The sequence below is a fragment of the Serpula lacrymans genome (assembly GCF_000218685.1).
Source record: "Serpula lacrymans var. lacrymans S7.9 unplaced genomic scaffold SERLAscaffold_3, whole genome shotgun sequence".
Classification (NCBI taxonomy): Eukaryota; Fungi; Basidiomycota; class Agaricomycetes; order Boletales; family Serpulaceae; genus Serpula; species Serpula lacrymans.
The window spans coordinates 134,693-160,232 of NW_006763292.1; the positions used below are offsets into that span (position 1 = coordinate 134,693).

Sequence of the window (25,540 nt, forward strand, 5' to 3'; positions counted from 1 at the left end):
ATGCAGAGAGCTGGTCGGGCAGCACGGCTCCATTCAATGCAAGGTCAAGCCATTTTGCTTGTTGAGGCCTCAGTGCTCCGTAAGGTAGGTGTTAGTGTGGTGGTCAAAGAAGAACCTTTGTCAGATGGAGAGTGTGTAGTAAAAGGAGAAAAAAAACCAACCTGGAGCTTGAAAACCCAGAAGAAGACCTACAGTTCAAGAAAAAAATTGAGGCATCCTTGCGTAAATGGATCAAAACAAAAGGTTGTCGAAGGCTTGTTGCTAATAGGCATTTTGACAACCCACCAGGACAATCAGGTAAGGCAAGCTGTGCAGCTATCAATAAAGCAGGCAAAAAACCCATGCACACCATAACTCAAGAACCTGTGCAACGAACATTACAGCACTTGAGCCATGCCAATGCTGCACTCCAGCATTGGTGTGCTCAAGTTTGGCGCCGTGACTTCTTATACTGTTCATTCACAGGTGATGTCCTTATCCCTGACCCCACATTGACGTCCCTTGCTTCAAACCACCTGTGGAAAACACTTGAAGAGATTCATGAGGGCCTGCTTGCACCTTGGGCACTTGTGGATTGATATGGGGAGGAAGCTTTGAAGGTGTTGGCTGATGTAAATCATCAGGACAAGGAGCTGCGGGAAGCAGCCAAGATAGAGAAGCGAGAGTTGAAGAGGCAGGCCACAGAAGCTGCAAAGTTGAAGAGGCAGGAGGAGGTCAGACGGAGGAGGATGCAAGAGTCATCAAGACGAAGAGCAGGGATGATACAAGGGCTATCCAAAAAAAGCCTCGCACAAGCCAGAAGGAAAATGTACCCCTTCCAGGGTTCTCTCAGTAAGTTGTTGATTCTTCGAGTGTAAAGGTTGTGCATAGCCTCATGTATCTGTTAGATTTCATGCCAAGCTTGACACTCTTGTCCCACAGACACCCTCACCGCAAACCGGCCCTTGTTTATACACCAACTGGCCTGTAGATAGACTGCCAGTGCACATTGCCGATCCATCCCCCTTCACACCAAATGACTATAACTACACTATTTCATACACCGCACACTCCCCATTCACTCCCATTTCCCTTCGTAAGTCACAAGCGAGGAGGCCTTAGGTGTAATACTGAAGTACTTAGCATAATGTTGTGTAGTCATAGTCACACATAATATATATTTCATTTTTCTGCCTACACAGTGAAAATAACCAGCCTACCAAGTCTCCTCCATAGATCGCTTGTAATCACAGTTGTCCCACCAGTTCAACATTGTTTTGAGGGTGACAATGTTGAGTGCACCATTAGTAACGACATCTGGAATGATATCTGCCTTGGTTTTAGCTGTACGACCCTCTACTTCAATGTGAACCTGTGAGCTTGTGTAGGCATCATGCAGACGCTCAAGGTCCTTCCCTTTGCTAGGATCTGTATGGGAGATGCCTCGTTGAAGGGGTTGGATTTGTGTCTCCAAGTGTTTTTAGACAGCTTGAAGTGTTGGCAGTGCAGGTGGGATCTGTATGGGAGATGCCTCGTTGGAGGGGTTGGATTTGTGTCTCCAAGTGTTTTCAGACAGCTTGAAGTATTGGCAGTGCAGGTGCTCGATCTTTCATGAGATCTCAAGTAGCATGAGCACCATGCACAGCGAATGTCACCTGCAAAAACTGTGTAATTGAAACACCTGCATAGAATAGAAATACTGACCTTACTTTCTTTGATGTTGTGCTCCTGGTCTTTGTCCATCAGGAAAAATGGGGGTAGCTATATAGAGCTTTATAGCACTATAAGTACTCATAAAGCTGTTATAGTGGTCAAACCTGTTATAGAACCTCTGCCATCTATAAAGCCTCATATAGCTCTATAAATGCTCTTATAGATGTTGGAAATTGTTGTGTGGCTGATAAAAAAAAAATTAACACAGACAGGATTTAAACTCTCAACCTCCTAGTCAGCTTTTGGGTGACTAAGCAATATAGCCAAACATCACATTTATCCACTACACCATGAAAGCTTATAAAATGTATTATACAGGTATTATATATTGACCTTTCATGGACTTAGATTATTTTTTTACTCATTGTCACCACTTATATATTTGGATAAATCATTATTTTTATTTTATAAATATCAAAAATACAAACTACTGTTTCACTAATACAGGCTACATGATTAATTAGTACTGTAGAATTTATTAGCCCTTTTAAACACCTTGAACTATATTATAACTATGACCTTTACAGCTATAGGAGCTATGTAGGCTACTATAGGCTATAAGAGCACTTATAGTATCTTGCCTATATTAATATACTTGACTCCAAACACTTCTGGCCTCTTTCTATTATTGAACAAATTTATTAGATTAATGCAGAATTTGAGGGAATTATAGATACTTCTCCCCTTGGTTAAAATTTTGCCCACTACTTTGCTATAAGGGCTATAAGAGCTATGATTGCACTGATAGTACTATAGTTTCTATGAATTCATTTATATATATAGGTGGTGGCTATATAGCGCTATATAGCAAAAGGGTTTTTCCTGATGTCTATAGCAAAGAATTGGTGTGGCAGGCCAGTGGTGTTCATTAGCCAGCATCTGTCTTGTATAAACTGCCTGTGTGCCTGTCAGTGCGCTGTCAATTCTGTTATAGTTGAGCAACTTACTTGACTTGGGGGGGCCATTTATGATAAATACATTGAAGAAGTTCGAGTATTTCAATTGTATACTTTGAGTTACCCCCTCCTGCGAAGCAAAAGAAAGCGAAAGAGTAGGTGAGGTAGTGATTGTTCCATAACTCCAATGTCTCCACTCTCGATGGCATCATGGAGGTCCAAATACCTCAACACATCACGGTTCCACATCACAGATTGACGGAATACCTGATCTTGCTTCTCAGCTGGCTGTAGTTTGATATCGTCGAGCACATCTGTTGATGACAACTTTTGAATGATTGTTTCAGCTATTTGTTGTAATTCAGCTGGATTTTTACTTTGCAGCTCTGCTAAGCTATTGACCACTCCAATTACCTGCCAACAAGTCCAAATGTGAGCCTCGGCAACATGAGTGATAGCGTCATGTAAGTTTTGATGAAACAGACCCGTGGTCTGTACATAGTTCAGTCCTTTGCGTTCCAGCAATGTGAATGCATGCATTAATCCACGACCAGCTATAGTTCCAAGGTATTGCTTATGGAGTGAATTGGCGAAGGCCATTTGTAAGTGGAACCAGCCAAACACTGGGATGATCCAATCCATTTGGTCAAAAACATTATGATCCTGGGCACAAAACTTGTACAGGCCGCGGAGGAGCTCAATAGTGAGCTGGTCACCCACCCATGGAATGACACGCTCCATGCCAGTTCAATGTTGTTCTTCGTCAGAATGCAGCCCAAGCTGCTTAAACCATTCTGTCAATAGTTTATTGTTCCCTTCATAACTTGCTTCTTCGATATGGACTGTCCCGAGCATGTACTGTTGTGTAACATATGCTCGGCCAGAAGGAAGTTGTTGAATTGGCAGAGGAGGGGTGAACACCAGATCATCTCGGTGTGAATAGGTTGCATGAATTCAGGACATTCAATCAAATACCGTAAAACACGGAATGTGTCTCAAACATGTCTTGAAGGTGTCGCTTCACATTCCAATGCAAAAATTTCAGATGTACTTAGGGGAGTTAGACGACCAGCTGCACGGTATTCCTGTAGTGTACAATTACACAGAGGAGCAATAGGTGGAGCATCTGGTTGGAAATATACAGTTGCTGCAGTCCCAGAGTCAAAATGGCTTTGGTTGTCGATACACTGTGAATATACACGAAATGGGATGTTGAGGTTGTCGTGGGATATGACAAATGGGTGGGATCTGACAAGGTGTCGAACCTTGTCCATTTGGTTGGAAGAAATAGACTTGAATGCACGCACTGACCAGCGATGACTCATTGTAATGCCCTGAGAGCAAAGGAAGGTGGTGAGAAGCTTTGGCCACCTATTATGATGATGCGAGCGGGAAAACATTAGCTGAAAAATGATTGAGATGATCACTTGGGTCAAATGAGAAAAGAAAGACATATAGAGACTGTAAAAGCACTCACGAAATCTGTATTTTGCCCAGAGTTTTGTTTCTCTTGTGTAGGGGTTCTTGTTAGTCGCTGAAGGAGCTCCCACAGCTTGGGTGTGCCTCCAAAGCCAGGACTCTGGAGTTTGAGGACCAAGTCGTCAATTAGCAGGCTGGTAAGACCCTCTTCACTGACATCTTTGGGCGGGCACTTTGCTAACTCCTGTATGCTATTTAATTCTCTTTCAATAGCTTCCCTAACACATGAGAAGGCAAATGCCTCGAGTACATCCTTTCCCACAGTTGCACGCGCATTGTGAGTGCCCTTGGTCTGGGGTGGTTTATGCCAGCGGGCCAGTATCACTGGAAGCTCATCACTTACCATGAGAGCTGTCCTTTCATAGCGGATCTCAGGGTCCGTGATGCAGTTGTAGTCGCCCAAGCTGAGATAATCTAAGAATAAGGGAAGATTGAGCCCAAGCATGTTCATGTATTCCAGCACCAAGCGAACTTTGGAAGCAGGAGTGCCGGTGAGTTGTGTCTTGAGTTGAGATGTGTATTGTAGCTGGACAGGGCGTATATTTAAGTTCTCTGGGTCACTACTGGGCTCTGTATCAGTGGATGATAATGAATTGTGTGTATTATTGACCGCTGAGGGGGCAAATGGATTGTTGTCGTCCTCGAAAAAAGCCTCACCGCTATTGCAATTAGACAGGCTCTCACATTCAGTGGGATCGATCATGGTTCGAAAGATAAGATAAAATTTCGATTTGTAAGCTACTGCTCGGTTCTTGTAACAACGTTGCCGAACGCAGCCGTCGGACAGGTGTGACTCGATGCACTCGTCACCTATCAAAAGTCACCAGACGCTAGGACGTTCCCTCCTAGCTCTGGTCACGAGACTAGCAAAATACAGGCCTGAGGGGGGATCACATGTCTGCGGGCGGGTCCAACTAGAATTGTATAAACTTCGTTTTTTTTTAAAAACTCGAATTATTTATTCAACGAGAACTTGTGCTTCGGTGAGATATCCGGTACTATTTCCTGTGACCAAGGCGAAAACAGACCTGGCAACCTACGTACGGTACCAGGAGCTGAACAGTCCTGATATCAAAGGAAGAAGAAGACTCAAATAATACATTGACAATAATATTTCAAGGATTGAGAGGGTCATTTTCGTATTTAGATAGATACAGAACAATACATTTGTCTTGATGTTTTGATTCGTTCTATATCGACCTGTATTTTGCGGCTTTCGGCTGGGGTTGAAAACTTAAGCTGGCAAAACTTTTGTCGACTTTTTTGTTCAGATTTCCTGTAAAAAAAAAAATGAGTTTCCAGCATTTCAGGCTCGGGCAACTGGCGATGTCCCAGCCTTTGCCTCCACATTTGCAGCAGAACCAGCCTTCTTCTTATTCCCAAAATGTTCCTTCTGTCAGCTCGACGTCCACTACCGTAGCCTCGACGTCGACGGCGGCATCGGCAACGTCTTTGAAACCAGGCTTGTCTAGGGCACCGTACGGCTCAGGTGATTCAGACGATGGTTATACGCTCATTTTTCCTTCCATTACGGCGTTTCACGACTGGCGCAGACAGGAAGAAGAAACGCAGATGGTCGAGTTCGTGAAGGGAGACACCCATGGTAGTAAAGCTGTTCCGCCTCGTTTCAAGGACCACACAAAGCTCGTTTGTGCTCGCCATTCAAGGAGTGGACGCAAAAAGTATGTCAAGAAGCATCCTGAAAGAGTCAGAAAGATTCCTAGCAGAAAGGTATGTGCCGTCGAGTGAACAAAATGCGTTGCAGTTTTCGAACAAGCACTGCTAATGTCTTCGTTGGCCAGGATAGCTTGAAGGACAGGGTTGCCAGGCATCCATAAGCTATAAGACATACTTTGACACAGAAGACGTACGCGCTTGCTGTGAGTCTCATTGATGTTTCAAAGTACTGGTCGTCGATCTCATCATCTCACTAGATATATCAGAACACTCTCATCCCATCGGATTAGCGAATCTCCCATTCACTCGACGAGGTCGACGGGTTGCTGTGCAAGAAGGGAAGGAACGCTCAAAGCGCAGCTCTCAACCTGCTTCGTCTTCAGTGGCACCTGAAGGACCCTCAGTAGGGAGTGGTTCGCCTATGCCTACTCCCTCAGTTTCTACCATGAACTCGGGTGCCAGCGGTGATCCATCCTCTATGTCACTTTCGCAGCAGCAGCAGCGACACATGCCACAGTATCCACCCAACATATCGCAGTTCCCCCAGCATTTCCAACCCTATCAGCAATCTCCACATGCTCCCGCGCCATATCAACAGATGCCTCCTCCCGCGACAAATGCTCCCTCCGAGCGAGAACGCTGGGACCGCATGAGCGTGCTTTTCACATCCATCCGCGATCACGCACGTGCATTCGAGTACCCTGGCTCAAGCATCGCCGCTCTCGAAAGCGTCCTTATTCGCCTGTATCTCGAAAGCCCTATGGGAGTCGTTAGCGGCAGCGGCACTGGTCTCGGTGCCTTGGGCATCAGTATGCATGGCGGCGGTCCACATATTCAGCACGGACAGGGACAAGGACAGGGCCATGGACTCGGAGTTCATGGTGTGCATCCCGGTGCGCAGGGGCACGATGGATCTGCTCCTCATGATGCGTCTGGAGGTGTAACTCAAGTGAATGGCGGAATGGAGAACAATATGGATGGTGGCACCTAAGGTAATAGTCATTTCTAACACGGTGTTATACATTAGGACTGGTGATTATAATTTAGAAGAAGAACATCACCATGTTACCATTTGATGTATAATTCAAGTCTTAGACTCGCCGTGGCGTTGCCGCGGGAGGGAACCTGTAGCACCAGTTCCTGTACTGTCGTTCCCCACCATTTCGGATGCTACTGAGCATTCGGACGTCACATACTCACATCTCCTGATAAGATAGGCCTCATCCACAATCGACGCCATCACATGACGTGACTTGGCCTGTGACAGCCAGTGTTACTCTCACTGCAACTTAGGAATTATGCACACAATGATTTATATATCTTCTGTATATAACTCCCTAAGAATGCATTCTGGAAGGACACAATGTTCATGATATTTCTTTAAAGCCCATCCTGCCTGCTTCCCATTGAGGCCCTTCTTGTATGCATCAATGAATCTGCATGATCATGTATAATATCTGCCAGTGGATGGTGTTGTTGAGTAATATTAAATGAATAAGGTGGAGATATAATGCTCACCGTCGCATGGTGTCAAGAGGCACTGATTCCAAGGCTGCAAGGATGTTACATTCTAGATCAGCTTCCTTTGATGAAGCAGGGTATTGTTGGTAAATGTGCTTTGCAAAGCCCCAACATTGCTCAATAAAGTTGAGTTCACAGTGGAATTTGGGAATGAATATTACAGTAAAGCCTCGGGCTTTGCATGTCATCTCCAGTAATGATTCAATCTGTGCAAAATCAGGTTAATTAAACAAGATGTGCCAGCAACAACAATTAGTGACCCCTTTTGCACACTTGAAGTCTGGACATTGAGCACGGAAATTTGACTGCAACAAAACCATGCTTGCTGAGAATGATAGCCATGCCTTTGAAAAACCCAGCTTGTGGATGTCCAGGCTCAAAATAAAGTGACTGCTTTGTGCCATCAGCAAATGTTGCTCCCTCCATGTGAACCTTTGTTTTTGAGGGCTTCCCATTTGGGCTGTACACTGGTTTCCCATTATCATCTCGGACATTAACATCAACACCCCAGTTACTATCTGGCTTTGATGCAAACTTGGGCATGTGCCTTGCAGATAGGGCACCATTTGCTCGCTTCAGGTGAGTTTTGGCATTGTTGTAAACAAAGATATGCTCCTTGTCTGGATAGTGCTTCTCCACAATATCTATTGCTTTGTTTGCCTAAGCAAGGATCTCATCATTGGTGAAATAACCTTCAAACTTTAAAGGTGCTCTTCACCGAAAGAAGAGCAACAAAGAAAATAAGGAAAATGTGTGGTCATTTCATTGGACTATAGGTTCTATGCATACTGACATAACACTCATAGATACTGCCCTCAGACACCATGATTTCACCTCCTGCAAGTCCTCAAAAGAAAAGATGTAGGCTTTTCAGAGCCATCAGCACTCAATTAGCTTTGTTTACATCCCAAAGAGCAAACTCACCTGCACATCCAACCATCCCAGAAGTGTCAACTAAGGCCAACCTGAACATAGTACAAGGGTCAGAGGCAGCTCCAACAGTGCCGATGAATGCCAGTGATGATCACATGAGGGAAATGGAAATGAATGGATGTGCAGAGGCTGTGATACAAGATAATGCCAGTATGATGACTCAGGGTGAGCAACAGGCTACAGAGCCAATTGATAGCTCACCTCATATAGTCTTGCATCACAATACAGTGGTTTCATCAATTGGAGTATTTGAGCCTCCACCATCTATCAAAGAAGCTACTTTAGCTTTAGATGACCTCAAAACAATATTGAGGCCACCAAGACATAGTGGGAGAGGATACAAAGACCCAGAGTTTGATCTACTCTTCTGTAGTTGCTTGGAAGGCATGCAACAGTTTCTGTGGATATATGTTGGCTCCACATCAGAAAAACAAAGATGCTGGCAGGCTGCATCTTCAAGGATGGCAAAAAACCTTGAAAAGGGTCCATATTATGCACGGAGGCTGCAAGACTGGATACATGGATTTATCAATGATTGTGAACAGCTGCCTGTGATCCTGTATGGCACCTGGAATGAAAGCATATTAAGGGTGAGGGGGCATCTCAAATGGTCGCTGACATGGTCTCTGCCGACCAGGGTTGGTTGAGGTCACCTAATGGCAAAGAACAAGTGCGTGTTGTCTTCAAAGCTGCCCAACCACCAAGGTTGGTGAGCTGTTTTAGTTTACACTTTGGCATTGTGTACTTCAACACAGAATCCTCAGCGCTCAGCAGCACAACACGTGACAATGCAATGTGGCTGAATTTTCAGTCATATTTGTCACAAGATGTCTATCTCTTTTTACACAACATTGTTTTTCAAGATTCTACTTGCAACAATCTACTTATATTTACTGCACGCAGCTTTTCTCGCAAAGGAAAAATCTAAATAATTTGACTGGAATGAGAAGATAGCAATTTCTCTCATTTGTCTTGAAGTGTAACACTTTTGTCACGTGATGGTGTTGATTGTGGATGAGGTCTATCTTACCTGCAAACTGGCACAACAGGCGTGATTTCTGCGTGACAGGTTAAAAATGCGGGACTCACTATAGCACAGTCCTCAGGGCACCCTGCGTAGATGAAATTTTTCATGGTATGATACAGCATCATTATCGCTATTGGTGTCCCATACGGTTCTTGAATGCAGGATTTGGACAGACACGTTACAAGTATGTTGATGCGAAAAAGTATGCTTTATAGAAATATTGTAAAGCAATGATTGGCAATAAAGTACTTTTAGGTATTTGAACATTCATTATGCACTGCAAATGAAAGTCAAATGAGAGTACACTACAGTAATATATTGTCAATGCAGGATCAAATGAGGTGATGAAATGTAATGAAACTATAGAAAATTAGTAAAAAACTGCAAAAGTGAAAGGAGGAGCAAGTATGAAGGAACCAAGATGTTCAAAAGGCCGATATCTCTTGGGAGAAGTGAGTGGCGGCGGAAGGATCAGAACAGGAGTGTTTGTTGGCAACAATTCCACCACACCATTTGCAATGGTCATGGTAAAAATGCAGGTGGGTGTTGAAGGCCATTTATGATGTTATTCTTGATAGAAGTTGTAAAGGAAGGTACTCTGTCGAAAGTTATGAGGTGGATATGGGAGCTTGGCTCACACTTGAAAGAGAGAATGGGTAGGATGTTGTTGTTGTATTCAGGTATTAGAGTAGATGCTTCTTCATTGAGTGTGTCATGGATATCCCAGTAAGTTTGATATAGTTTTTGTGCCGCAAGGATGATGGGGGGAAAAACAAGTGGTAGTTGAGTTGAGTGATATGAGAGCATGAGCATTTGTCATGTGACAAAGAAGGCACATGATCATAGGGCAAGCACCATCTGTTGGGACATAACCAGCTTTGTACATGCATGACTAGCACTGGTAATAGAGATGCCAGTGTTGTCAGAGTGGTGCAAGACAAGACACAATAGACCTACATGCATGTGAGAATGTATAGTACGAGAAACATGAGTTGCAGCATCTGAGTTGCTAGGAGGCATTGAGGTCAATATTTTGCAGTAAAGAGAGGAAGGAGCATTCTTCAGCAATAGATGATGGGGATTTCCACTGTGAAAATACTACCAGATATTGTGTGTGATGTCCTGAGAAGTAATACATGCATTTTCAACCCAGTTGGTTAAGATTGGCCCATTTTTCAGGATAAGATTTTGGCTATAAGTAAGGGCCTTTTTTTATGCACAAATAACAAATTGGCAATGTGGTTTGGGATCTGTGTTGATGTCAGAGAGGCAACTGATCAATATAACTGGTAATAGGAACAATCACGCTGAGGGACACAATCATAAAAACACCCCAAATTATGCATGGTAGATTGCCCTGGCAATGATTCCAAGCAGTGGAGCATGGCAGGATTGTCAGGTGAGTAAGGCATGGAGATCCCTAGAATACCACTTTCAAGACATTCATGTGTCATGTTTTGGATTTGCAATATGACCGGTTTCACTTGGAAACAGGTAAATAATTAGGGCTGTTGTTGGGGGTCAAAGTTGACTAGAATTTGCGAAATCACTGTGTACATGCAGAGCTTCAGTAAAGTGTGCGGATGGCGAAGGGCAGAGACTTACTCACAAGCTGATCTTCCACAAAGGGTTCTATTCATGTAAGAGTTGATGCCCTCGGTGTAATCCAATGCATGGCATAATCACATGTAGACATTGAGCTGCTTCTTCCACTTCCTGGTCGGAGGGGAGTTGACAGTGCAGGGAGGTGAAAAGAGAGGAGTGAAATTTCAATATTTGTATTGATGGTATCCAACAAAAAACATTTCAATAATAATGAATATAAGAGCAGCCAAAGGATTGGCATCAGACAAAGGACATTTCAATATTGATCAATGGAAGAGTGGCCAAGGGATTGGCAGCAGATGAAGGACCTTTCAATATTGATAAATTGAAAAGTGGCCATGGGATTGGCATTGGACAAAGGACTTTTAATATTGATGAATGTACTAAGGATGCCAAATTTAACCTGTAATTTGTGTATCATTACCAGTGTGCATTACATGGTCATGTATATATCTATATCAAGGTGTATTTGCAACCATATCAGAAGGGAAAGGTGTGCACAACTGAAAGAAACAGAAGAGGAACAGAGAACAAGAGGCTGTCAAATGTTATTGGTGGTTTAACAAGAGTAGATGACAGACAGTTATTGTAGTTCTAGGAATATATTCCAAGTTTGCCAATGGTCAACAGTTTTGTTGTGTTTGTAGTATTTTATATACTGTAGACTTCCATAAGGTCTACATCATTTACGCTAACATGACAAGCAGAATAGGCATCTATATTGCATTTCTCAATGAATGAGTTACAAGAACGGGAGAGCCTGAATGTCTGTGAGCCAAAAAATTAAGCAGGTTATAGAAACTCACTGTTTGACAATTTCCTTGTCAGTCAAAAGGAGTTTGATGGCGCCAGGCCATGATATTGCCTCAATTATTGCCTTCTGTATTTAGAGAGAAGGCAGTTAGAATATGTGAAGTTACATGCAGTCATTGAAAACTAACCTTGCTAAGGTTCTTGCAAGGAACCTATAAGATCATAAGAAATAGCAAGTGTGGTTGTGCTAAATAGATCAATAACAACATTTGATTGAGGGTGTGGTGCACTGTTTGGCCCAGACACAAAGAACCAGACCTTGCTGATGCAACCAACCACCCATATTGTATAAGGTGTGTTACTTCCAGGGTGGCAAATTTAGTGAGACCATTCTTTTTTGTGCTTCTTCATTCCCCAAGTGTTGATGGGAGGTAATTGTTTGATGCTGTAAGTGTAGTTTTCTGAGTTGGAGTAATTGACAAAGTTTTGGACACAACTGGGATGAAAGTATATAAAGAGTGTGGATGGAATTGATCTTGTTTATGCACTGGATTAGTTTTTCCTCAAACATTGATGTCACTGCATTGTGCAAAGAGACAGTGAGAGTATGTGCATAGCATAAAGAAGGTGTTGTTGAACTCCTTACATGGCCTTGGAAAGCACATTGTTTCCTGCTTTTCTTGCTACAATCTGTTCAGGGGCGAGTTCACTTATTGTACATCATGTTTTTAGTGGATAACAATTAAAAAGGTGGCACACCTGTCAGCAGATCATGTAGCAATGCCTTGCGAGCACACTTGCTGATCTACATTCCCACTTGTTTTAGTTTTTTTGGCCAAAAATTTGTCAGGAGCAGGAGAGTCAGTAGGTGCATTGTGTTTAATGGCTGATATTGTAGAGGGACAAGTGCAAGTAATGACTTCCAGTATGTAACAGAGGATGTTTGTGAGCAGCAGAGGAAAATAGAGTTAATAAGACATAACCCATTGCAAGGGGGATGGAAAAATGATGGAAGAGACTAGCCAGATTTCAATGGTTCAGATCAGAGTGCAGCCTGCATTTCCCCAAAATAAGGGGGGTACCACATATTTCAAATGTTAATAGGAGACCTGAACGTTGGATGGAGAAATGTATTGAAGTGTATTTACAAACAAAAAGCTTTTATCAGTATCCAAGGCCAAAAATTGTATAGTGATTGACAAAATATGAGAGGCATTCGTTGCCAATCAGCCTTTGTTGGAGTTGGACTTTATTCGGAGCTTGATAAGAAATAATTACAAATTGGTGTGCAGACAAGCAGATAACACTCACCAAACACAATGTAGGGATGGAGCAAGTTGCAAGAGATATTTGGGGTTCAAGTGAGCACAAATGGAATTTTTGCCTGTATAGCCTTTATAAACACTAATTTTGAGGGATACACCAACATCTACAAAATCCCCCTTCTGAAATAAAGTGTGTGAGCAGGGCACTACTTTCCCTTGCAAATCTTTGCGGGAAAGGGTGATTTTTTGCAGAACATGCCACTTGTCATTCACGAGATCTGCTTTGTGGGAAGGATAGTCTGTTGTGTGTAGGGCAGATAGGACTTCACAATCAGTGGCTGTTATCTAAAGGGACATCAGGAAACACTACCTATTTTGGATGCAAGGTATGACTAATAGTCAATACCTTACAAAGAGCTTGCTGTCAGTGCTTGGTCCTTGGGACAGGTATGATACAATACTAAGCACACTCTCCATAATTAATATCATACTTTGCAGCACTTTGCATTTTACACCATCTGCTACAGAGAATATTACATTGGGTAGTGGACCCTTCAAAGATCAATGGAAATTCTCATTGCTGGCTATATGCAACTTGTGTCAACTGGTACACATCAGCTTGGGTGAGAATGGCTACAAAGAGTATCACTGCTATGCGCAGCTTGTACATGCAATGCCAAGTGTTCTCTAAGGTGTGTCTCTCTACTTACTGAGTATGCCCCTTAAACTATGTAGTTTTAAGCCACATAGCTATTTAGTCTGAGTTTGCAACTAGATTGGGACAATCTAATTGCAAACTCTTACATACCATTGAATATAACCCAGGTTAAATTCAGTACCGTGTGAGTAAGTGATTGATAAAAGATAATCAGAGTGAATCACCATATATCAGTGAGACACTCCCCAATTTACACTCTTCTCCAGGATACCTTGAATTTGAATGCAGATGGGGTATGATGTGTTATTGTTGACTCTGCTCAGAGGGTTTTTGTGAAACAAGAGATGCGCATAATTGCGATCTGTGGGAGGATGGATTGACAAAACCGGATAAACCCGGTCTCTGCCGAAGCAGCCATTGTTCTCCATGGCGCATAGTCACCACTCCATGGAGTAACCATTGTTCTCCTAGGAGTCATTATACTGTAGCGAGTAGCACCTCCGACTATAAGTAGTAGGGGGTTTAGTATAGGAATACCTCAGTGGTTTCTATAGCCTCTCGGGCAGCGGCTGAGTTTCACTTAGTTTTATTAGGTTATGAGCCCTGGTGTGCAAAAGCTATGCAGGAAATAATTCTTATTTGAAACGGCAACCTCGAAACCATAACCACAGCACGCGATACATCTGCATGTCAAGTTCTCACTGGACCCAACAATTTTCAAATATGGAAACTCCGGATCATCTCAAAGCTACGTCGGGAAAAAGTTCTCCGGGTTGTTACTGGAGAGGAGCTTAAGCCCTCACCAGGAAAACCTACCTCCTCGGAGGATCCTGAGATCACCTGGATACTTAAGGATGAGAAGGCACATGGAATCATCCAGGACCACATCTCTGATGCCCTCCTAATGAGGACTGGAGACCTCACCAGCTCCAAGGAGTTATTTGATAAACTTGTCTCACTCCATCAAACGTCCAACATTGCCTCGGCCTTCTATTCATTCCAGCAACTCACCAAATTGTCCTGGGATGGGACATGACCTATCAAGGACCACATTGTGAAAATCCGGACAATTGATTCACACCTCTCCGGAATGAAACTAGGAGTTGATACCAAACTCATGGCTTTTGCTCTTCTTCAATCTCTCCCATGCACTCCTGAATGGCAAATATTTCAGTCATCAGTAATCAACACGATTGAAGAAAATAAACTTACCTTTGATGCAGTTGAGATCCGGATCACTGCAGAAGTTGCACAACAGTCAGGGAAGGCCCCTGGAGGTTCCAAATCAGCACTCAAATCCGAGGAGAAATGGTGTAACTTCCACAAAGCCAAATCACACAACACCTCGGAGTGTTGAACACTTCAGTCAGCTGAAAAAGGTCAAAGGAAGAAGGGAAAGGAAAATACAGCAGAGCAATCATTCAGATCTGACTCCGAGGAGGAACAGAGTCATATTGCATTGGATCATGTACATATTTCCAAGCCCCTTGCTAAACACATTCAAGCTTACCTTGTGTCGGAACCCGATAAGACCAAAACAACAATTATTATTGACTCCGGAGCAACATCCCACATGGTCCCTCACCGCTCCTAGTTTGAGCCAGGAACATACCGTGTTCTGCATCCTCTGAGGACAATCAGTTTTGGGGATGAATCCTCTGTAAATGCCATTGGCATTGGAACAGTAATCCTACAAGCAACTGTTGGCAAAAAGGACTACAATATTGCACTGTCAAATGTCTTACTTGTGCCAAACTTCACGTTAGCACTTGTCTCTGTCCACAAACTGTCCAAAATGGGGTTATCAACACTTTTTCCAGCAGGGTCAAATGCTTGTGAAGTTCGGAAAAAGGAGGAACTTATCCTCACTGCCTTAAACAAGCGAGGACTTTATCACATCCAAGCAAAACCCAAAATCAACCCGGAGTCAGCTTTTGCAGCAGTAGATGTAAATTTATTGCACAGGAGAATGGGACACATTGGAATGGACTGCTTGCAACGAATTTACAAAAAGACAGCTCCAGGACATAGACACCCGTACTGAAACCTTGTGCTTTAGGAAAGATGAAGAAATTACCTTTCAAGTCCACTGGAGGAAACCGAGCCAAGTGCCCCATACAAATTGTGCACACAGATGTTGGAGGACCAATCAAACCAACTTACAGGGAGGGTTTTCGGTACTGGATTATCATTGTAGATGATTTCTCCAAATTTCCATGGATATATTTCCTTAAACATAAAAGTGAAGCACTGGAACGATACAAGCAATGGAAAGAAGATGTCCAAACATTCTTCCGGACTCATTTGGGAGAAGAAAACTTCACTCCACTATACACAGAATTCCTCCGGAGTGATGGGGGAGGAGAATATACTGGCAATGCATTCAAAAATCAACTCCGAGGAGATGGTGTCATCCAAGAAACTACAGCTGCAGATACTCCGGAACAAAATGGCATTGCAGAACGCATGAATCAGACATTGGCTACATTAGCAACCACTATGCTCCATGATTCCAAGCTCCCAAAGTCATTTTGGGTAGATGCCATGCAAACAGCTGCATATATCACAGCACGCAGCCCAGCATCAGGACTCCATGGAAAGGCCCCATATGAAATACTGTTTAAAAGGAGAGTTGATCCAACTTTGTTTCGCCCTTTCGGATGCCAAGCATATGCCTTGATTCCAAAAGACAAAAGGCAAGGAAAGTTTTACTCCAAGGGGCGCAAAGCCATAATGATTGGCTACACACATGGAAAGCAAGCCTACAAAGTCCTAGACACTGAAAAACGGACTGTGTTTTCCAGTTGGCATGTCATAATCAATAAATACGGAAAGGTACAAAAGGATGACACTGCTCCCTGGAACACAGACACTAGCACAGATCAGTGGGAGGGACTCATTCCAGAGAATGCTCACCGTCCAGACCAAAATACATTGGAGGAGGATGATCCTGACCCTCGGATCCAAGATCCAAATGAATTGCAAATGGAACCACATCTCCAAGGAGATGTTCCACAAGCAATGGAACCATATCAGCATGAAAATGTTCCGAGAGCAGTGGGGCAATACCTCCATGGAGATGTTCCGAGAGCAGTGGGAGCACCTGATCAGCTAAGACACCCTCCACAACAGTCTCTACAACCAAGACCTAAACACTGGCCATCTTCAGAATGGAAAGCCAAAGTAGAGTCACAGTCAGTGGGAGGACAGCCCATCAACGTACAGCCAGCTGATGTGGAAGAAGTCCGAATACAGCTAGACAGCCTGTCCATTGGATCAGCTTCTGGAAGGCATACAACACCTCCGAGGAGTCATCCAATTCCTCCGAGGAGTGAGTGGGGCAACATACACACAAATGTGTTTACTCCCTGGAGTACCTGCACAAGCTCCTGTAAGAGCAGTTATGCCTGCTGAAGTCCTAGGAGTACGCAGAAGCAGTCTCCAGACCCGTCCTGCAGACAAAAACCGAGATTATCAAAAATTCTAGATGAGGAACAGTCTCGAAAAGAGCAGCATGACAACTCCATGGAGAAACCTAACACTCCTGAGGTTCATGAAGAAACATCTGATACAGAGGAGACATTCTTTGCTGGAATAGCAAGTACCGGTCCATCTAACACAGACCTTCCAAGGACACTAAAGGAAGCCTTATCACGTCCGGATAGAGAATTATGGAAGTCTGCCTTGGAGGAGGAACTCCTAAGTCTCAATACTAATGCAGTATATGACACTGTTCCACTTCCGAAGGGAGTAAAACCCATCACATCAAAACCTGTGTTCTGGATCAAGTTTGATCAAAACGGAAACATTGAGAGATACAAACTCCAGATTGTTGCACGAGGGTTTACTCAAAGGGAGGGGATTGATTACCAGGAGGTTTTTGCTCCGGTTGCAAACTTAGAGTCAATCCTTATTATTCTAGCCCTGGCAGCAAAGTACAACCTAGAACTTGATCAAATGGACGTATCCACAGCTTATCTCAATGGAGAACTTGAAGAAGAACTGTATATGCTTCCTCCAGGGGGTATTCCTATCCAACCTGGATACTGCTGGAGATTGAAGAAATCCATCTACGGGTTAAAACAAGCTGGTTGTACATGGAACAAAACCTTTGATCGCAAGCTCCAGGAGCTTGGTTTCACAAGACTAAATGCAGAAACATGTCTCTATGTATTCCGGGACAACAAACAAATAAGCTTTGTTGTTGTCTATGTAGATGACCTCCTCCTAGGAGCTTCATCCCAAAAATTCATGGATATCACAAAAGCCAAACTTGAATCCATATTCAAAATGCGGGACCTTGGAGAAGCAAAATACATCCTTGGAATAGAATTCCGATGTGATTGTTCAAACAAAACAATCTCCCTATTGCAATGCAAATACATTAACACAGTCCTTGAGCGTACTGGAATGAAGAACTGCAAACCAGTATGGACACCAATAGCCCATGGATCAAAACTCCTTGCAAATGCTCCAGGGGAAGATATTGTGCAACACGAGATGCATATTGAAGGGTGTCAAGTGTCATACCTCGCAATTGTAGGCTCCCTGATGTATGCTATGCTTGGAACCCGCCCAGACATTGCCTACATTGTTGGAATACTAAGCAGACATAGCTCAGCACCAAGGAGCCATCACTGGGAAGCTGCAAAATGTGTCCTCCGATATCTGAAAGCAACCAGGGACATGGAACTACATTATGATGGCACAGATGTTTCCATGGACATGGATTTCTATGGATATCCGGATGCAGATTGGTCTGGAGACCCAGACACGTCTCAATCAACATCAGGCTTTGTTTTTATCACCATCCGAGGAGCAATCTCCTGGACAAGCAAAAGACAAAGCATGGTAGCTTTATCCTCCACGGAGTCAGAGTACATTGGATTGAGCAATGCTGGACAACACCTTGCATGGCTTCGGACATTTTTTGAAGAAATCAGACATGCTCAAAATGGACCTACAACATTGCACTGTGACAATCAAGCAGCTATTATTCTTACACAAGATCCACAGTTCTGTGCTCGCACAAAACACATTCAACGGAAATATAATATCATTTTATCCGAGATGACTTAGTATCAAAGGGAGAGGCAGTAATCAGATATGTTCCTACAGAAGATATGTTTGCCAACATTCTCACTAAACCCCTCACTCACAAAAAACACTGGAAATTCTCTAAAGCTATGGGACTACGGTTGCACTCGAGTGGGAGTGACAAAACCGGATAAACCCGGTCTCTGCCAAAGCAGCCATTGTTCTCCATGGAGTCACCATTGTCCTCCTAGGAGCACAATTGTACTCCTAGGAGTCATTATACTGTAGCGAGTAGCACCTCCGCCTATAAGTAGTAGGGGGTTTAGTATAGAAATACCTCAGTCATTTCTATAGCCTCTCAGGCAGCGGCTGAGTTTCACTTAGTTTTATTACATATATGGTGGGATAGTGCCATTGCAAACATGGCCTTAACACAAGATATGGTCTGATGATACCCTTGGAACAAGGTCATTAACCTTTAGCTGGGACATGGCCCATATTGAGTAGTGGGATGATGCCCAGGGGGACAAGGTCCATCAAGTATAGTGGCATGGTACCAAATGCCATGAAACCATATGTGGGAAAAAGTCTGTCAAACATAGCAGGACTAAACCATGGGGCACAAGGCCCGTTGTGTTTGATGGGATGGTGCCCTGGGGTATAATGCCTTTAGATATGATGTGGGATAGAACCCTGGGCAACAAGGCCCATCGAGCATGGTGGGATAAGACCTTGAGATAATATTTGGGATGGGGCCCATAAAGCATGGTGGGATGATACCCATAGGGCCTGTGAAGCATTGTGGGATGGTACCCTGGGGAATAAGATCCACAACCAGTATGCCAGATAGATTCTATTGTGTTTTGTGAGATGATGCTATGAGGGACCAGGCCTTTAAATAAGGTGTGGAATAGGGTCTATAAAACATCATTGGATGATACCCTGGGGAACAAGGCCCACAACTAGTGTATGGGATGAGGTGTGACAACACCAACAAGGCACAGTCTTGGGGCACTGGAGCACAATGAAAACAACACTCAAAAGAAGAGGAAGAGGTGGGAGTGGTTACCCATTTGGTAGACAACAGGAGGACTTGTTGAGTCCTTCCCCATGTATTGCTCCTGTATATATACTAAAATACATGAGGTACTGTACAGTTGTAAATAGAGTTTAAAGTCCGATGTCTAGCATGTGACCGGTCACATGCTAAGTCTAGACACTGGTCAGGTGTTGTGTCACATGACTGGTCATGTGACTTGGAAAAATAAAAGTAAAAGCACAAAAAAGGTGAAGTGTAAGTAGGTACTGGTATGTCAATTGTAACATGAGGCCTTTAGCTAAAATGTGGAATAGGGCCCATCAAGTATGGTGGGATAATATATACCCCAGGGAGCAAGGTCTATTATATTTAGTGGGATCACCCTTGGCAGTAAAGCTTTAACAAAAGTCCAGGATAGGCTCCATTATGTTTAACAGAATAATACCCTTTGCAACATGTCCATCAGCCAGATCTTTGAGTTAATACCTTGTGTGACAAGGCCTACCTGAGGCAGCAGGTTATTAATGTGGCTCATGAATCATATGATGCAATAATGTTGTTCATTGACTTTGATCCAGGTTAAAAACAATGATTATATAGGTCAATGGGACAGGTCCTTGAAATATAGTATGAACACAGCATATCTAATGTTGCACATTAGGACTGTAATAAATGCCTTGCTCTAACTTTAGAAAAAAGCTTACTCAAATCACTTGAATGGGTTTTAATCACAATCTGGATCATGGCCTATTGAATATTGTGGGATAAAGACTCCTGGCCATATGAAGTGATAAGACCCACAGTCAGGCTGGGATATAACCTCAGCCATATTTAGGATAGTGTCAACAGCCAAAAATAGTATAGGTTTTCCTTGCATTCTGCAATATGTCAGTTTGACACACAAAGCACATAGAAAATACATCATATATAATATAATCTAGGGCCATCAGCCATCCAATTTTATTCACATCAAGGTTCAACTTTTTTTATTGTTCCTAAAAACACACAAGTGAAGACCTTTTGAAAAATAAAAATAAAAACTTCTTTATATTTCACCTACTGTCCTTTAACATATAAACACATCTAATCTCCAAGCTCTATTTCTCATCAAATTTACAATCATATTTTGCTCAAGACACATCTATCATTTATGATAATTCTTGTATTATACATATGTTCATCAAGAGTCCCAAGTATGTTAATTCTAGACCTACATCTACACTTCTATAAATAATGTCATCTCATCATTTTTTTTCACCACTTGTGAGTATTTTTGGATAAGGGTATTATCTCATAATCAATTACAGGCCATGGACCTATCCCTCATTCACCTCCAAAGACCAAGGTATTATACTGATATATTTTAGACCCTAGTACATGGTCATAAACTTTGGACCAATCCCCCATCAGTTTTAAGGACCAAGGTATTATCCTTAATTGGTTTTAGTCCCCACTATATAGACCTAAACTATAGACCAATTAATAAAACTAAGTAAAACTCAGCCGCTGCCCGAGAGGCTATAGAAACAACTTTATTATTTACCTAAGTGAAACTACAATAGATGTTAGTTTAAGGTGATCTCTAATAAATGTAATGTAACATACCTCAGCCGCTGCCCGAGAGGCTATAGAAACGACTGAGGTATACCTATACTAAACCCCCTACTACTTATAGTCGGAGGTGCTACTCGCTACAGTATAATGACTCCTAGGAGTACAATGGCTGCTTCGTCAGAGACCAGGTTTATCCGGTTTTGTCACCAATACCCTAAACACCTCTAAGGACCAAGGTATTGAGGGCTCTTAGCCCCATCCTTTTGGTGAAAATGATCAAGCTAAGAGCCCCCCCCAAAGTGGTCGCCTGAAGTGCAAAATTTGATAAACTCCCACCATAGGTGTCTTGTTGTATAATGCACAATGTACATTATCCACCTTATAGAATCCTCGTGGCCTGCTATTCCAGTAGCTATCTTATAATGCTGGTGCACACAACCTGTCATCATCGGAGTGGATTATGGTGAGAAGCAATGAACAATTTCATCTTGATTTCTTCATCTGACAACATGGAACTACATAGCACCACACGTCCCTGGTATGGCTTTCTTGCGTTTGCTGATGATGGCCGGCTACTTCCTGTCATCCTGTCATTGCTTATGATGTCCTATCTAGATGTTTGGCCAGGTCACAATGGTGGTTCATGTAGAATTACCATTCATGTTTGAACATTCTTGCAACTGTGGCTAGTCTGATATATGTGGGTCATTGATGTGCGGAGATTATAATAAAGAGAAACTTGACAGGTATCTGTAGTAGTTTTGCTAGTGATCCAACCTTACAGCACTTTCAGTGAGTCTAGCAGAATAACAGACAATATATAACACGATGAATAGCTGTACAGGTTGTATATAGTACTGAAATGATGATGTGATACATTGGTCAATATTGTGCTCAGGGTGCTTCTTGTCTGCATTGCAAGGCTGCCCTCTTTTCCTTGATCTTAGCCAATGCACTATCCTTCGACGGTAGGCGATGGGCAGAGTAATGATTCGGAAAAATTTGGCTAAGAGCAGAAGAAACCAATGATCAGCACATAGTAGCTTGAGGACTCAGAATTTTGGCGTACCAATTCCACCACACAAGTAGACTATTCACTTCATCCCTTTCTTCTGGCTCATTCAACAGGTTTAGCACTGTGCTATAGAATCTCTCTGAATCTGTAACAGTATCTGTGTGAGAAAATACCGGAGATAAGCTCAACGCAAAACAAACCTGGTGTAGTGAGCGGCTCAGTTGAATAAATAATACACATAACATCAAGGCCATTAGATATACCTGAGTTGAGATGTATTGATGCCAGTGTCACTTTTGTCATACCGTGGATGCGTGCATTTCCAGAATGTGTTCTCAATTAACGGAGCTTGGAGATGTGAAGATATGTTTATAAGCCTGTCAGCAAGTTATATAAACCCAAGCAACAAGATGTGGGACGTCATACCAAAACAAGAATTAGATTCCAAAATAACCCCTGCCAAGGATCTTCTGGATCATATCTATGGCCCTGATACAAAAATATCAGCTATAGATCCCCCAAAACCAGCATTTCACCATTCCTCAGCTTGGCTTTGATCCTATAATAGTGATTCAACTGTGGTGATTCTAGTTGTGTTGGAAGAAACTTACTCGGTGTTTTTCCAATCCAAGCCAGCAGGACAAAGTAGTGCGCTCGTTTTCTTGTGATTGAAACCATAATTGGTCTTCATATTCCGTGCCAGAGGTGGATGGAGGCACTTGCCTTTGTGTGTTATCCAGTCTAGAACAACACCTTTTAAGCCCTTTATATCATTGGATCTAGCACTAGAAGCACCCTTCTGGATCTAAATAGAGAATGAGAACATATGGGCGACATGGATAATAGACAAGGGCCAACCAGTTCTGCAATGGCTACAGTTTCCTCTGCATTGCCCTCCATCAAGTGTTCTTCTAATCCAGGGACCATGCGGAAAAATGATTGGAATATGCAAAATTCCTGCTTTTCCCTAAAGGTGAGAGGGAGTGAGTGCCATAGTCCTTTCACCCTAATTAATTAAAGACTCACTCAAATATAAGGTCTTCTTCATGGACATCAGCTAGTTCCCCGAGCCAAACTACTCCGTTCATGATTAATGCTTGGACATTGCATAGTGCATGGACAGTTTGTCCAAAATGGTGTCCATGATGGACTAATGGATCTGCATGGCACCTGTAATCAGAGTTCCTTGTGTCAGAGCCTGTCTCATTAGTAATTGACTGATGGTAAATAGACTCACACTTTTTTTCTGGGGCCCAGACAGAGAGTGTTCTCTTGCAGGCGTTTACCAGTGGAACTCGAAGTTCGGACGTCATCTTGGCAGTTGGATGATTCAGATGTGTCATGATTCCCTGACTGCAACATTTGGAAGGCGGGTGCACCTATGTGAAGTTGAGAGCAACTTCTGGAGAGAACTTTTCAAGTTGGGGATACCTAGTATCAATTAAGGGCTTATTATGTATTTGAGTACTGTGATGGATCCGAGTTTGAGTTTGTGGCTGGAGCGTAAAACACGAATATTTCAGTCTAATGTGATTGTAGCAGTAGTAGTAGATTATTGTAATGATTACATTGAATGTGAGCAGATGTACCTTACCAAGAGAACCTTAAGCTCCTGCTACCGGGCTACAAAAAGTAATAATAAAAAACACACCATAAAGTTTAGCAGCTGATGAGCGGTCAAAAAGCCTAAGCCTGAAGACATGCTGATACACTTACTGCAATTGCAGCAGTAAAACCAACACTTTGAGTTGGAGGAGGTCCAAATGGAGAGGGGGCCACACTGAAACATATGGTACTCAATTATTACAATAATGATTGATGAATTGTTGCTGTCATGAATATCAAAATTTCAGGATATACAAAAGTTTCAGAACACAAAAAGCAAAAAATCATAAAATTATACAAAATAGTGGAATTACTGCAGCTCACGTGCTGATTTTTCAGCTTTATTGGACAGTCTTCTCCACCATATTGAAATAATGGAGCAACTAGAGGCTATGGATTCCAAGAGCAGAGCGGATCATTGAGGATCACTATTTGCTTCTGAACACCCTCTACTCTCCAGCTCTACGGCGACAACGGTATTATAGACATGATATTGAGTTGTAAATCCAGAACTGTTATAAGGCTTTCAGAAGGATGATTATAAAAGCAACCAGATTAAGATATGTTACTTACAGTCGAGTCAAACACTGGTCACATTCCTCTTAACACTCTTAACCATCTAAGTCCGGTTCCATCATGCCTAAAGCTACACGAAAATGTTGCATTATGGCCAAAAGTAATCATAGTGTAAAATATACTGGTTTTTACACTGCTATCGAGCCATCTCACAACAGCACTGAAAGTAAGGCACAAAAGAAGTTTACGACCATCACCTACTAAGTAATGGATCCTAAACAGCACACTCCCATGGTGATGTCAGAAGAGACTCAACTCCTGAGGCTGGGACATCTGGGATCCTTGAAGTATCAACAAATGGAAAGAAGAGAGAAAACTCATGTTTTCATGCTAAAAAGAAAGATCATGGTAAGCACTCATATATTCAACAACATCCAACTCGAAGCTTACCCACCTCCCTGGTAGTTCGTGACTGCCTAGACCCTCCTACCGTCCCAACCAGATCACCCACAGTCCCACCCACAGAACTTAACGTGTTGGTCCAGATGGACTTGTGGTCAAAACCTGGCATAAACTTGGCAGAGTTCAAAAGGCTGTTTGCGAGTTGTACGTGTGGGGACTCATCATGGCACAAAGGACATTCACGTTGCACAAATGCACACAATATGTGACTGCAGGAGAGGGGAGACAGGAAATCATCAACTTAACGAATACCACAGACTCAGATACTGAGGAATAGGAGGCTGGGTGAGATGCTCGAGTAAAATGTGGAATACATGTGTGACATGTAATTTTGATTTATGTGCTGTGAAATGTCAATGCATCATTATATAAGGGAATCCTTATCTGCAACCAACCACCACTGACTGTGCTCAAAAATTTGTGGTCCCAATTCATGAGGGCTTGAACCTTGATATTAGGAAGTGAGGACGAGAGAACATCTAACAACTTGAAGAGCATGGGGTGACAACAGGAACAGCTCGTTCAAACTTCAGTCAGATATTAGAATAAGTCCCAACGCAAAATTAGACTTACTAGGAGGAAGCAAAGGTAGTAGAATTTGCAAGGGTTGAGCGTTGATATGACGTGTCCGAGTCAGAGTCTGGAACTTATGCAAAAACAAGGCCCCACATTGGCGCCCCATCTGTCATGATGAGGAAACTTATTAAATCTAGCTGCCATCATTGAGCGCTCTAACCCAGGTTGACTCAGATCATAACCAGCTTGAACAGGTGTGCGTAGTATAACTTTGCTCGTCTTCTATGTTT

At 42.8% G+C, this 25,540-nt stretch overlaps 7 protein-coding genes across 7 annotated transcripts; 4 read left to right on the plus strand and 3 right to left on the minus strand.

Annotated features, from left to right (window-relative positions):
- Nucleotides 1–341: 341 nt before the first annotated feature.
- SERLADRAFT_434024 (uncharacterized protein) lies at nt 342–970 on the plus strand (the record flags this gene model as incomplete). The annotated part of the gene is made up of 3 exons (XM_007314307.1): nt 342–569; nt 624–831; nt 888–970. The coding sequence occupies 3 exons, from the start codon at nt 342–344 to the stop codon at nt 968–970; spliced, it is 519 nt and encodes a 172-aa protein (XP_007314369.1).
- Nucleotides 971–1,195: 225 nt separating this feature from the next.
- SERLADRAFT_434025 (uncharacterized protein) lies at nt 1,196–4,770 on the minus strand (the record flags this gene model as incomplete). Its single annotated transcript, XM_007314308.1, has 3 exons — nt 1,196–1,407; nt 3,691–3,991; nt 4,066–4,770. The coding sequence occupies 3 exons, from the start codon at nt 4,768–4,770 to the stop codon at nt 1,196–1,198; spliced, it is 1,218 nt and encodes a 405-aa protein (XP_007314370.1).
- A 562-nt stretch (nt 4,771–5,332) lies between these two features.
- On the plus strand, nt 5,333–7,086 carry SERLADRAFT_458601 (uncharacterized protein; the record flags this gene model as incomplete). The annotated part of the gene is made up of 3 exons (XM_007314309.1): nt 5,333–5,798; nt 5,875–5,947; nt 6,002–7,086. 3 exons carry the CDS (start codon nt 5,358–5,360, stop codon nt 6,733–6,735), a joined length of 1,248 nt encoding a protein of 415 aa, XP_007314371.1.
- Nucleotides 7,057–8,238, minus strand: SERLADRAFT_405828 (uncharacterized protein; the record flags this gene model as incomplete). Its single annotated transcript, XM_007314310.1, has 5 exons — nt 7,057–7,180; nt 7,263–7,471; nt 7,539–7,925; nt 8,059–8,111; nt 8,190–8,238. 5 exons carry the CDS (start codon nt 8,236–8,238, stop codon nt 7,057–7,059), a joined length of 822 nt encoding a protein of 273 aa, XP_007314372.1.
- Nucleotides 8,239–14,102: 5,864 nt separating this feature from the next.
- SERLADRAFT_434027 (uncharacterized protein) lies at nt 14,103–14,542 on the plus strand (the record flags this gene model as incomplete). Its single annotated transcript, XM_007314311.1, has 2 exons — nt 14,103–14,112; nt 14,178–14,542. The coding sequence occupies 2 exons, from the start codon at nt 14,103–14,105 to the stop codon at nt 14,540–14,542; spliced, it is 375 nt and encodes a 124-aa protein (XP_007314373.1).
- A 1,463-nt stretch (nt 14,543–16,005) lies between these two features.
- SERLADRAFT_340127 (uncharacterized protein) lies at nt 16,006–16,248 on the plus strand (the record flags this gene model as incomplete). Its single annotated transcript, XM_007314312.1, has 1 exon — nt 16,006–16,248. A coding segment is annotated over one exon (243 nt), but the record flags the coding sequence as incomplete, so codon positions are not given.
- A 5,782-nt stretch (nt 16,249–22,030) lies between these two features.
- On the minus strand, nt 22,031–23,513 carry SERLADRAFT_366050 (uncharacterized protein; the record flags this gene model as incomplete). Its single annotated transcript, XM_007314313.1, has 7 exons — nt 22,031–22,142; nt 22,206–22,351; nt 22,578–22,632; nt 22,763–22,956; nt 23,010–23,118; nt 23,178–23,321; nt 23,389–23,513. 7 exons carry the CDS (start codon nt 23,511–23,513, stop codon nt 22,031–22,033), a joined length of 885 nt encoding a protein of 294 aa, XP_007314375.1.
- Between the last annotated feature and the right edge of the window lie 2,027 nt (nt 23,514–25,540).